This window comes from Mugil cephalus, chromosome 22 (genome assembly GCF_022458985.1).
Source record: "Mugil cephalus isolate CIBA_MC_2020 chromosome 22, CIBA_Mcephalus_1.1, whole genome shotgun sequence".
Taxonomy (NCBI): domain Eukaryota; kingdom Metazoa; phylum Chordata; class Actinopteri; order Mugiliformes; family Mugilidae; genus Mugil; species Mugil cephalus.
Window position 1 is genome coordinate 18,587,807 of NC_061791.1, and position 13,085 is coordinate 18,600,891.

Below are 13,085 nucleotides of genomic sequence, written 5' to 3' on the forward strand. Positions count from 1 at the left end.
TTCCTTCAGTTAATCTGTCCATCATTCCGTCCGTCAACACTCATTCTCTTTTTATTGCTCCCTCAGAAACTCATACTCCCCATTTCTTGCTTTTGATTCTTAACACTTAATTTTAGATTTTCATTTTTATTGCTTTCAAGCCCCTGTCATGTATATGCGTGGTTCACAAAGGGGCCGGATCAAAAGGGCTACAAAGTAATAATTTGGGCGAAAGCTTGGGAGCGACACATTACAGCCAGACGATATCCTAAAACTTACAGTCCTTACATAAATCACACCAAAGTTCAGCATGTCATAACATTGAAGGCACTTCCCCAGTGTAGGAGGGAGGCAGTTCTGTTTGCGTATGCATATTGTTTCAGTCAAGGACTTGAACTACAGCTCAGTGACTGAAAAATTTGTGCTCAGGGATTAGCACGACCAAAATTTACAGCGTAAAGTGGCTGTACTTTGGTGGGATTAGGGACATTTTGCACGAGTATTCAGATATATTTGACATGAATTTTTAATTCACTGATGACCTTGTGCTGTAAAGTGTAGATTAATTCCCACATTGTGTTTGATTAATCTTCCATGTTTATGCTGTTCTGTACATTTCTATCTTTCTGTCTTCTTCCCTTAGACTTTGATGAGAGTAAATTGGCACCAGTGCTGCTGTTCCTTTACTATCTTGGATGGCACAGGCGTCTAATCCTTGACGTTTAGTGATGCATGAAGTGTGTAAAAGTGTTGTGTGAATCATGAGATTCTGGGAGCTGGGGTGACCTTGATGAGGCTTAGAGGGCCCATGGGGTCCACACACTCTCTTACAAATACACTCACACTGAATCCACCCTCTGAGTAGGAGGCTTTGGGTGGAAGCAGAAGCCTTCAGGGGATAGAGCTCAAAGAAATCCCCTGACTTGATCTCACTCAGCACGTAAACGGCTGCACGGCTAATTGTGGTGTTACTGTCCGAAGATGTTAATTCTACTCCCTGAGCTCAGTTCAAACACCAGCTCTCCATCCTGACTCATTTTCACCTTAGCTATGAGAGGCTCTCAGGCTTCCGACATGCAAGGAGACATTTCCTCCATATGTTGACTGTGTAGGAGGCCTCATTAGCTGAGAGAGGTGTTAAGTGTTAAATCTATTTTTTTTACACAGTTTCACATATAATTGTCACAATTTTACACATTATGTGACAGAAAGTTATGAAAAATGCAAATGTACATTGCACTCTACATGACAAAACACTTTATACCACCTAGGCCTTCAATTCAGGCTCCAGAGAAGGCATATGAATACAAACTTGAAATGTGATTGGTTAAAGGAACAGGGTCACTACAAGGTATTACAAGCTTCAGCCAGCGTGAAGGCCCAGGCAGATTTCTTAGACACATGGTGGCTGAAATATGATTGGATAAAAGCTCTAATACAAGGAAACACCACAGCTGAGAGGCCGACAACATGAAGGGCTTGTGAGAATAATTAAATAAGATGTAATATTTTTTTTAATGAGGAAATATTAAATATAAGTCAGCGATTTTGATAAAGTTCAGGCCAGCAGAAAAGGCTTTGCTGGCCTTGATGGACCACTGCATTTTTTTTTTTTTTTTGCAGTGTAGTAAAACACTATAATATACAGCATATGAATGGACTGTACTGAAAGAGATACAGAAGGTACTGGACTCGAAATGCCATTCCTCTCTGCATTGTGGTGTTGTGTTACATTTTTCATATGCTCTGTAAATCGCTTGTCATGAAGTCAGGCAACAGCTGCTGCACAACAGAACCCACATTAGCCTCCCATTAGCTCCCAAAGTCTGTTTCTAAATGCCACTTTAAATTGCACCAGGAGATTTGGAGCTCTGGTGATGAATGACAGTGACAATGGCAGTGAACAGGCAGTGTTAGAAATGTAAGACCTCATTCTCAAAGGAAGCATCAGATGACTATTGCATTTGTTTGGGGACTGTTTTGCGTGGAGCCAGCAAATATGGATGCCTTTTAGGACCACCCACTTGCAACACAAGGCAATGTCAAAGCACCACATATGTGTGTGGCCTTCTCTGTTAACCTTGAATGGACATGTGTCATACATCTGTCAAGAGTTCATAGTCTCTCCAGTCACACAACCTGGGCTGCTGAGAGATTTACAGCCCCTGCCTACTTAATCACTGCATACAGGCATCATTGGATTGTCATTCCCAGAACTTGCTGAACACAGCTTCTCAGTAAAAACCTACAATTTTCAATTCAAGGCTTTGCTGAGGCTTTGACTGAAATCCTTCTGACTCTATAACCAATTTATTGTTTTAGGGGTACCATTTTCAGAATAATTTGCCTTTGTGCAGGTAATCTGTTGATCCAGCCACCAGAAATAATGGATTAATCATTTCCTTATAACTGGTAGAGGTAGTATTAATTAAACGAAAACTCGAGTGAGTCTGGAGGAAGTGTAGCTGGTTCATCAATATCATGACTCCGCGAGGCTCCACTCTGAGGTCATACAGACTCTGGCTCCAAACTCGCAAGATGGCACAGCCCATAACTGTTCCAGTTATTGTAATTACAATGTACGGACACGGATATCTGTTATGTACTTCAGGAATTTTACATCTTTTTCTCTAAGTTTACTCTCTACGTGCTTTTTTTTCTTTGACTCACCTACATACTGCAGACATCATCACATCAAAATATGAACCAAGATATGTGTAATTATGTAACAAAGAAAACTAATTAAATAACTCTAAATATGTTTTATATTTTAGATTCCACCCTTCGCTTTGTTGACAGTGCTACAAACTGTTGGCCTTCTCTGGGTGTTCCTTGTCAGGGTTCATTTGTGGAATGTCTTGCCTTCTTAATGGAGTTGGGACCATCAGTTGTGTTGTGCAGATGTTTGGTTGGTACACAGCTGACAACCCTATTTGACACTGTTAGAATTCATATTAATGCAAGAACCCATCAGCTAAGTAAACAGAAATGACAGTCCATCGTAACTTTAAGGACTGAATGTCAGTCAGTTCGGAAAATTGCAAAAATTTTGAATGTGTCCTCAAGTGCAGTCACAAAAACCATCAAGCACTATGACAAAACTGGCTCACATGAGGACCACCCCAGGAAAGGAATACCATGAGTCACATCTGCTGCTGAGGATAAGTTCATCCAAGTCAACAGCAACAGCATGATCTTAAAGTAATAGCACCTCATATTAGATCCCAGATAAACGCCACACAGACTTCTAATAGCAGACATATCTCTACATCAACTGTTCAGAGGAGACTGCGCAAATCAGGCCTCTATAGTCAAATAGCTGCTAAGAAATCTGTGCTTTGGTCTGATGACTCCAAATCTGAGATCTTTGGTTCCACCCGCCGTGTTGTTGTGCGATGTAGAAAGGGTGAACGGATCGTCTCTACATGCATGGTTCCAAAGGTGAAGCATGGATGAGGAGGTGTGATGGTGCTTTGCTTGTGACACTGGTGGGTTTACATGCACGTGAAAAAACGAATTATTGCCTTAATCAGACTATAACGAGAGAACTTAAGCACATGTAAACACGTTACTCTGATTAAAATCGGAGTTCTCATTATCAAATTAAGACACCCAGATAATGCGATTGGAATTCGGTTTTCTCCGGCATGTATACATTGAATCGCAGATTTCAATCAGATAATGCATGTGCGCATGTACCACAACCACTGAGCTGGCATGTGACCCCGGAATAAAAACATCCAACAAAGCTGGTCGTAGAAGAAGGAGGTAAACAGAGCCGGTAGAAGAACTGTCTGAGGGATAGCGCAGATCTTATCTGCACCAGAAGTAGCACGAACATTACGTACGAGATTTAAAAATGTACTATTATTCCTATATTTGTCGTTTGAAATGCCGGTCTGCCGTATGGACAACTCTTGTTTATTATATCACGTAATAGGTCACCTGGAAAATGGGCTGTATTAACGTGGTATTTACCCGTTGAAAAGATACATATCTCCATCTAGTGTGGAGGAGGATGACATGTTTATGAGAGTTATTCCATTTTCTCCTCTGCATGTAAACTGGGTCAAGGACTGTAGTCAGAAAGTCGAATTTTGAGCATAACTCGATTAAGCTCTGCATGTAAACGTACTGAAGGCCCACTGAGCCAGCATGGCTACCACAGCATCCTGCAGCGACATGCCAATCCACTCCATCCGCATTTAGTTGGACCATCATTTATTTTTAAGCAGGACAATGACCTCAATGACCAAGAAGGAGAGTGATAGAGTGCTGAGCCAGATGGCCTGACCTCCGCAGTCACCTGACCTAAATCCAATTGAGGTGGTTTGGAATGATATGGACCACACACACACACACACACACACACACACACACACACACGCACACACACACTCACTCACTCACTGGCATGATGCATTCCCTAGCCCCTTACCCTAACCTTAACCATCTCAACTAAACTCCTAACCCTAAGCCTTACCCTAACCCTAACCATAACATAATTGTAACCTTTACCCTAAAACTGAGTTTTAACCCTCAAACATCCTCGTAAAGAAGTAAGGACCAGCCAAAATGTCCTCACTTTGCACAGATGTCCTCAATCCGACACACACACACTACCAGTCAGGATTGTTATGAAGAATTATTCATTTAAGTATGTGAATAAAGTGCTTGTTTTTCTTTTTGTTAATGCAAAAAAATGGAACCTTAACTTTTCAAATAGGAAAGAAACACAAAACAATAATAGAAATGGCATCTGTGAAAAATAACAGAATGACTTGTGGGTGCATAATTTGTCTGTCATAGCTGACTGGATCCACAGGGAGGGTGGTGCTGTATTTGTCTACCTCCTAAATTTATGGATACATAACGGAAGTGTTGGAGAGAAAACAGAGGGACGAGGACTGGAAGCCTCATAAGTTTTATTTTGTGTTTTTATCCCTGTGTGCTTTTGTATGCACTCTGAACTATCAGGTTAAATTCAATTTAAATGTTAAATGTCCTCAGTAATTTTGTTCTGCTTTAAATGACAATGGGATGATTTTTCTTTTTTTTAATAAAGACCATATGTAGTAAACAAAGAAAAACATTACACAGAAACACATATGTATTTGTTGCTGCTGTCATGCAAAGTAATTTAATAAGGCCAAAGGAAAATATTGGTGATAATAGTGTGTATGCATTCATGGAGCCAGTTTCCAACTCTTTAATTCATTTTCTGTCCAGAGACAACTGTTTTTAGCTTTCTGACAAAGCTGCATTTTGATAAGATTGTTGGCTGCTTTCTTGCTGACATTTCTCTTCTGTTTATTTAATTTAGTTCTACCCAGGTTAATTGGAAACTAAACGGCTCAATCTTGATTTTATTTCTTACAACATCAGAAATGATTCACTCGACACCTGGACACTAACAGGCTTTAGCTCCTCTTTTTGTCCTAATGGGTTCAGTCCAATTATTTCAGCTTTGGTGAACTTTGCCTCACAACTTGGAAGCCTTAATTGCCCTGAAAGTGCTGACAGTTGAGGGGATGAAGAGAAATACACCAAAACCTAGTGGTTCAAACACACAAAGTGCCTTTTCTCTCAAATGAATCTGCTGAGCAAATTGGTTTGCTGTCAGAATCTATCAGTATCTACTAGCTTGTCTTCAACAGTCTTCCTTCAGTTCAATGGGAGGATTGTTATCTGCCTACCTTGGCATTTCTAGAGTTTCCAATTAAAACTAGAGGTTCGAGAGTGTTTTTTATTTGTAACTCAGCTACTAACCAAAGTGCCTGCCATAACAATGCAGCATTTCTTAACAGTATGATGTGTGTTTATTTAGTATATCAGAAATTTCTGGCACTGCCTGATTTCTCCCACTTAGTGAAAATTCCAGAAACATTAACAAACAAATATTAACAAGCCTAAGGAGAATGATTACACACTGCACCACTCCTGGCAGCTGTCTGCATTTGTCCACAGTTAAACACCACAAGGTGTCCATGTTATATGGTATTGATGCAGTTTTATTCTTGCAGCTGAATATTTTATTGTTTCAGTGCTCCCTACCTGGGAGCTAGTTTGTTGATCTTTATTGAGTGGAATGACCTTGTGTGGCAGGGAGGACAGTGCTACACCTCAGTGAATGGTGGGGAAGAACAAAAGACAGGGAAGATGTGGAAGGATGGACAGAGATAGGGAGGCATGTGGTGCTTGTAGTAACTGGTGGAATGAAGAATCCTGTGCTTTTCAAGTCACCTCACTCAGGATTGAGGGGGTCCAGAGGGTTTCTGTGTAGATCTCTGGGGAGATGGGAGAGTACGAGCGGGTAAGTGTGTCTCAAGTGGAGGAGCTAAGTCAGAGATAGAGCACATAGTGAGTCCAGCCCTTATTAGGTGGGAGTCATCAATTATTTTTGATGCACAAATCAGAGCCTGCCAGGAAAGTACCCATCCACCACGCAACCGCAGCCCCTCCAGTCCCAGCATGCCAGAGAGACAGGGCACGACCAAGGTGACATTTGAGAGGATGCTATGGGGTTACACCCCCACCCCATAGCAGCGATACTCCCTGATGACAGCAGCCATCCCCAGCAGGGTCCCCACAAAAACGCTTTAGGAACAACAAAATGACAGTCCATCATGACTTTAAGGACTGAATGTCAGTCAGTTCGGAAAATTGCAAAATCTTTGAATGTGTCCCCAAGTGCAGTCACAAAAACCATCAAGCGCTATGACGAAACTGGCTCACATGAGGACCACCCCAGGAAAGGAAGACCAAGAGTCACATCTGCTGCTGAGGATAAGTTCATCTGAGTCAACAGCACTATCTTAAATTAAAAGCACCTCATATTGGAACCCAGTCAAATGCCACACAGAGTTCTAGTAGCAGACATGTTTCTACATCAACTGTTCCACTACTAGAAGAAGAGAAGAGAGAGAAGAAAGAAGACAACAAGAAGAAGAGATATGTTTGGGCCAAGAAACGCAAGGAGTGGACATTAAACCAGTGTGAATCTGTGCTTTAGTCTGATTACTCCAAATATGAGATCTTTGGTTCCTCCCGCCGTGTTGTGTGACGCAGAAAAGGTGAACGGATGGTCTGTGGTTCCTACTGTGAAGTATGGAGGCTTTGCTGGTGGCACTGTTGGGCATTTATTCAAAACTGAAGGCACGCTGAATGGTTTGGTGGCTGCTGTCCTGCTACGACATGCCATTCCCCGAGGTGGTTTGGAATGAGATGGACCACACACACACACACACACAGACACACAGACACACAGACACACACAGGCACTAGTCTACCAGTCATGCGAGGATCAAGTTCTGATAATTTTTCAGGATTGTTATGAAAGGATTATTAATTTAAGTATTCCAATAAAGTGCTTGTTTTTCTTTTTGTGAATGCAAAAACAGACCTTAAATTTTCAAATAGGAAAAAAACTAAAAAAAATCTGTGAAAAAATAACAGAATGACTTGTGGCTGCATAATTTGTCTGTCATAGCTGACTGGATCCACAGGGAGGGTGGTGCTGTATTTGTCTACCTCCTAAATTAATGAATATATAATGGAAGTGTTGGAGAGAAAAGAGAGAGACTTAGGACTGGAAGCCTCTCCAAAGTTTTACAGAAATGTTTTTTCCAAATTCTCTAGATCCCAAACTGATCAAGTATCTGTGGGATGATCCACAGAGGACCCTCCCCTCAACCCATAGGACCCAAATAGCCCGTTCATAACATTCTGTTGCCAAACACCACGGGACACCCGCAGAAGGTTCATGTCCATTCTCTGATGAGAAGGTCGTCATATGAGGTCAGATTATGCCTAATCGGTGTAATGCCTCATTGCAGTTGTAGGTTGGGTTTTGAAATAAGAAAAGAAAATCACAGGAACAAGAAGAATAATTGTATGTGGTATGAATTATTATGTGGTTGTAATATGATTGACCTGGCAGATTTTTTGCGAGAATAGGTTCCATATTTTGGGTGGAGAAGTTTGTACTCACTCCCAATAATGCAGGACAGTGACTAGCCAGGATATATACAGTGTTTTGGTTTCCTTTTGACAGGAATTTTAAACAATTCAGTATCACTGACACTTAAACATTAGTTAACCAGCTCTAAAAATGTATTTGGTTGCTGTGAAAGCATTACTGGGCTAACAAAGGGCAGAAAATGGCCCACATAAAGGAACTTACCTGCTGTACCACCATCTAATTTCACCAGGCTGTAGTGATTAATTTCATTGTGCTGCTTTATAATATTCTCTCCAGTTTAATTTTGTCTTATTGTACAAATCAGCTAACATATTTTAAAGAGCTTGTAGATACCACAGTTCCTCTATCCTCTTTCTGCTTTTATTTCCCAGATTCTGTCATGACTAGTTTTTGCCTTCTTGACTACGCTCTCCTATGATCTTTGCTCTGACTTTTTCATCCTTATCACAAAGTCATGGGAGTCTAAGCCTTCTTCGATATTTTTCCCTCCCTGTCTCCTCTTCCCTTTGTCCTTTGTGGTTGCTGTTGTACTATCAAGGCAGACTTTTTCACCTGGACTGAAACAATACAACAGTGTACTAAGAAAAAAGGCACCACCAGTAGGCATTACATCCTCTACCATAGTTGATGGGGAGTTGTGTGATGACAGTGACAGCTGAGAAGGATGTAGGACTGCAATGGCAGATCAAGAGAAGCTTGTGAATTCTGTTTTTCTTTCCTCCCCCATTTTCCTTACCATCTTTTCTCCCTTTGCCCTCCTATTTCAGTATGGGGTACTGCATCCTGGTGGCTCATGGCCTGGGTCGGCTTTGTTCGGTGGTATGCCGTTGGGGCACCACAGTCCTCAGTGTTTCTATGCTACTGCTGCTCTTGCTCTTCTCCTGGAAAACAGTTCAACAGAACAACGTTTGGCTTTCCAGGGAGGCCCTCTTTCGGTAAGTTAGTGTGTGTCTAAAAATGAGAATTTTTATGAAATAGTTTATCTGAAAATACTTTCCAAAGCTTATCAGGTCTGCTCTTTGTTGTGTAGCTTATAAGTAAAAAGCAACCATTGTAGTGTTGCACAGTGTGTACCTGATGTCCATGAGCAAGCTATACAACGTTTGGCTTGCAGAAAACAAATATTTAGTAGAGACCTGACATTTCTAGATTTTAGATTTAGTAATGAAGTCCTCTGGATAAAGATTTGATAGACAGTTACAAACTAAGAGGCACTTTCTTGCCAATGATTTGGTAAGTATCTGTAGACATTCCCACATACAGTGGATCTTTACATTTGGGTATCCTGTCATCCAGGTCATGGTAATCCAAAAGGTGTTTTAAAAAAAGCAGCTGGACTCTTGTAGAGAGTGGGGAGTGAGAAGTCGATGTTTAAATAGGAAACCTCAACCTTCCACCAGCCTCTTAGAACTGAACAAGCTATTCGGATGACTGGCGAAACATCTTCAAGAAACTCTGCAAGTCCAGATGCCATTTTTCAACACCTTTTGGCCATGCTTCTGACCATTCCTCCTCTGTTAAATTGTCCTGCAAGTATGTTCTCCCTGCTTGAATGAAGCCACTGTGATGGCTCTTTACCATTGCTTACAAAAAGCTTACGTAATTAAAGTAATTTTTCTATCTCAACCAAAGCTTGATTTATCATCTTGTGATGTTATGGTCACTTTTGGGTATGCCTGATGGTGCTTTGGATACAATTGATCCAGTGTCCACGAAATGTTTTAAAACCCCCCTTAGAAACTATTTCTGTTGAAAACAAAGTAATATCAGTGACACTAATCTGCTTCAGTTTGACAAATGATCTGGAGCAGAATCTGAAATATTTCTTTATAACTCTTGATCCTATTGTATTTGTGACCATGACAGTGGAAATATAGATTCAATATGTACATGATACCCACACAGTGCTGTTATCTGACTGTCAGACAAGGCCCAGCCTGTTATTTATTGATTTATCTGTCCATGTGAAGGCTTCCACATGACAGCTTTTTGCACTCTATCCATTCATCATAGATGAAAGTGAATTTCCATTCACTTGGATGCTTCTGTTTTCCGGGGGCATACTTGGACTCAACATCCTAGGGACTTTAACAAAGGCTCCATGATTTGAAATGTTTTATAATCCCTAGACTTGTTAGGCAAGTTTAGTGTCTTGGAAACGTCCTCAGGGGATGAATGTAGGTCAGCATAATGTACTCTAAAGTGGTGAAAAATAACCTGTGTGTTTAAAGATGGTATTGATAAAGTGGGTGTGTTTGCATGGAAACACGCAGTGTTAAAATAAACCTCCATTCAGATGAAATGAATATCACAGAGGAAATGTGGAAAATGGAGCCTTCTCAGGGCTCCTCTGTAAACTAACCAATTGTTCTAGACAGTATTTGAACTTTTGCAGAGTTACTGGACAGGATGTGTAGCTTTACATGGATATTCAGCAGGACAAAGCCAAGAGCCTCCCCCAAGTTGATTCTGAAAGAGAGGCATTGTTAGAGGGGAATCTGAGTGAAACATGATTGTCCTTCTAGATAAGATATAACTCAGTGAAATCTGAAGACACGGACATTAAATATTATTCAGTGGAAGTGTATCATCCCAGAGGTATAATTTTCTCAACTGTGATTAAAATCCCCGACCCAGATGGGTAATGTTGAAGTCAGCCCATTGCCCTGTGGCTAAGGCTCTCAGTCTTAGCTCTGGGAATCTTAGCCACCCCCTGGGGTTAAGACTTCCTTTCCTTGAAAGGGTTTTTTGTTCTCTTGGGGATTTTGCTCAGATGTCAGCACCACTATTTCTTTTTTCAAACTGACCTTGCGCCCCTCTCTCTCCCTTTTCTTCCTCTTGTTTCAGCTCTGGTATCCAGACTCTGCCTCACAATGCCAAAGTCCACTACAATTACGCTAACTTCCTGAAAGACAACGGTCGGCACCAGGAGGCCATTCACCACTACAACACTGCCCTGAGGTCTGTCTCCAAAATAAACTGAAGCTGCTGTTGTGTGTTTGAAAAGCACAGTTCTGAAGGGCAGACTAGCCCTCTTTAAATGCAGTAGATGTACACAAAGTTTACAATTAGATATCCACCTGAAGCAGAGACTACATAATTTCTGTAGTCAAGAAAACATTTGACTCTTGAAGGAGAATCAATCTCTCCAGGGAGAAAGTGAAAACATAGGGTTGACAGAGAACTTCAAAAGTTTCACTTGGAATAAAATTTCTTATTGAATGAGCTTATATGAAACACATTGTAATATTCTAACACAGTGTTTTCTCTTCCATTTCATTTATGACTGGTTTTCCTTGCCACAAGGGAGTTTGTCTTAAAAATAACTTCAACAGCATCTGGAACAAAAAAAAATCAGAAAAAGAGATCATCAAACCGTGGTGACCTTTGTTTTGATCTTTGTTAGCCATTACTTTAGGGGAGAGCAACTGGTCTGCAGGCAAGAGGTTGGCGATTGGATTGGATATGGACTAATTAGCTGTCAAACATGCCATTTAAAAATCCCTAAATGTATGTTAATAGCACAGTTTCAAAGTTTGCTCCCCATAGATTCTTCCCCAGTTGAATGTTATTGAACAGACTTTCATTATTCATCGTTCAGTAATGACTTCAGCAGCGTGTGGCAGAAAAGGAACCCTGGATCTGTCATTAATGGTCCAGTCACATCTCTTCTGACCTCTCTCATGAGACAGTGGCTGCCGTTGCTCACAGCCTCTGTTTGTTCATGAATTTCATAAAGATTAGTTTGATTTATTGCACTGAAAATACTTTCTTGTAATTTATTTCTTGACACACAATGCACAATGTGTCCCGTCGTGACTACTTTGGCCACCACATTGACTTGATGTACTGTGGACCACAGACCTTGAAACACTTGCTGACTTACATGCACATACATTACATCACTGTATGTAAAAAAAAATGTCCGCATACAATTGTGTAGTCCTCTAACATATCAGAGCCATTTTGTTGTAAACTAAATCAACTCCACAGCACTCAGATGGCATGGATCACTCTGTCTGTTACTCCTGTTAGTCCTCTCTCCATCACCCCCTGAAGCCCACCCAAATATTTGATAGGCCCGGCAGATCTTTGCTGGAGCATCACTACTTCCCAATGGAGCGGTTCCAGACCAACTCAAACATTTAGTGGCAATATTCAGGGCAGACTTCAGGGTGGGCCAGAGCTGCAGATAATAGAGAGAAATTAAACATATAAAAATAAGAATATGTCAACAAGCATATATTCAACAAATACCTGATGTTTTGTGTCCCCAATGTGCTTATCTGAAGGCAAACATATGGAATATGGATTTAACACACAGTGCCCCTTCCTACTTATTTAAATTGAAACCTGTTCTTATATTTAGCATGAAGGACTACCCACAAGCAAAGTTGCACCTTATAAAAACGTTAGAAGTGAGTCAGATGTTGAAAAACCCAAACAATGAGATATACGGTATCTCAGCCAATCAGTCTGTTACTTATTCCACTGTCCCACAATTTAGCACTGACTGACATAAACCTTTATTACAATAAACACACATATTAGAGTTGAGTTTGACTTGATCACACATACACTGGTCAGGCATAACATTATGCACACCTTCCTTATATTATGTAGGTCTCCCTGTATAAAACAGAATGTTGTTAGTGGGGGCCTATGGGTCCTTGCGTTGAGGAGAGGGGCCTCTGTGGATCGTATCACTGATACTTGATCAGTTTGGGATCTAGTGAAATTGGAGGTCATGTTTTTTTTTTATATATATATACTTATTCCTAAACCATTTTCGTGTGGGTGCCTGTGTCAAGTTGCATCAAAGTGTGTCAGGAGATGTCTGGTCTGGTCTGGTCTAGGTGGGTGCTACATGTCTAAGTAACATCCACATGAATGCCAGGTCCAAAAGTTTCTAAGCAGAACAGTGAATTATCAGAAGATGGTCAATGTTATTTACTTCTCCTGTCAGTGGTTTTAATGTTGTGGCTGATTGGTGTATACTGTCCTCTTAACCCAAATGTGGATTATTTTACTGCTTAAAATAGTCCCTAATAAATGCAACAGTTTTCTCCTGTATTTGACAAAAATGCAGTTGTTTTTGGAAATGCGGCAGTTTTGTAGTGCGTTG

The 13,085-nt window shown here is 40.8% G+C and overlaps 1 protein-coding gene across 1 annotated transcript in view; it reads left to right on the top strand.

The window, feature by feature from the left end:
- The window catches only part of tmtc1 (transmembrane O-mannosyltransferase targeting cadherins 1), a 110,297-nt gene that overhangs the window by 75,431 nt on the left and 21,781 nt on the right, over nucleotides 1-13,085 (top strand). The window contains exons 9-10 of the mRNA XM_047575489.1: nucleotides 8,728-8,895; nucleotides 10,808-10,921. Of these exons, the coding sequence (XP_047431445.1) occupies nucleotides 8,728-8,895; nucleotides 10,808-10,921 (282 nt within the window). The remainder of the gene's footprint in view (nucleotides 1-8,727; nucleotides 8,896-10,807; nucleotides 10,922-13,085) is intronic.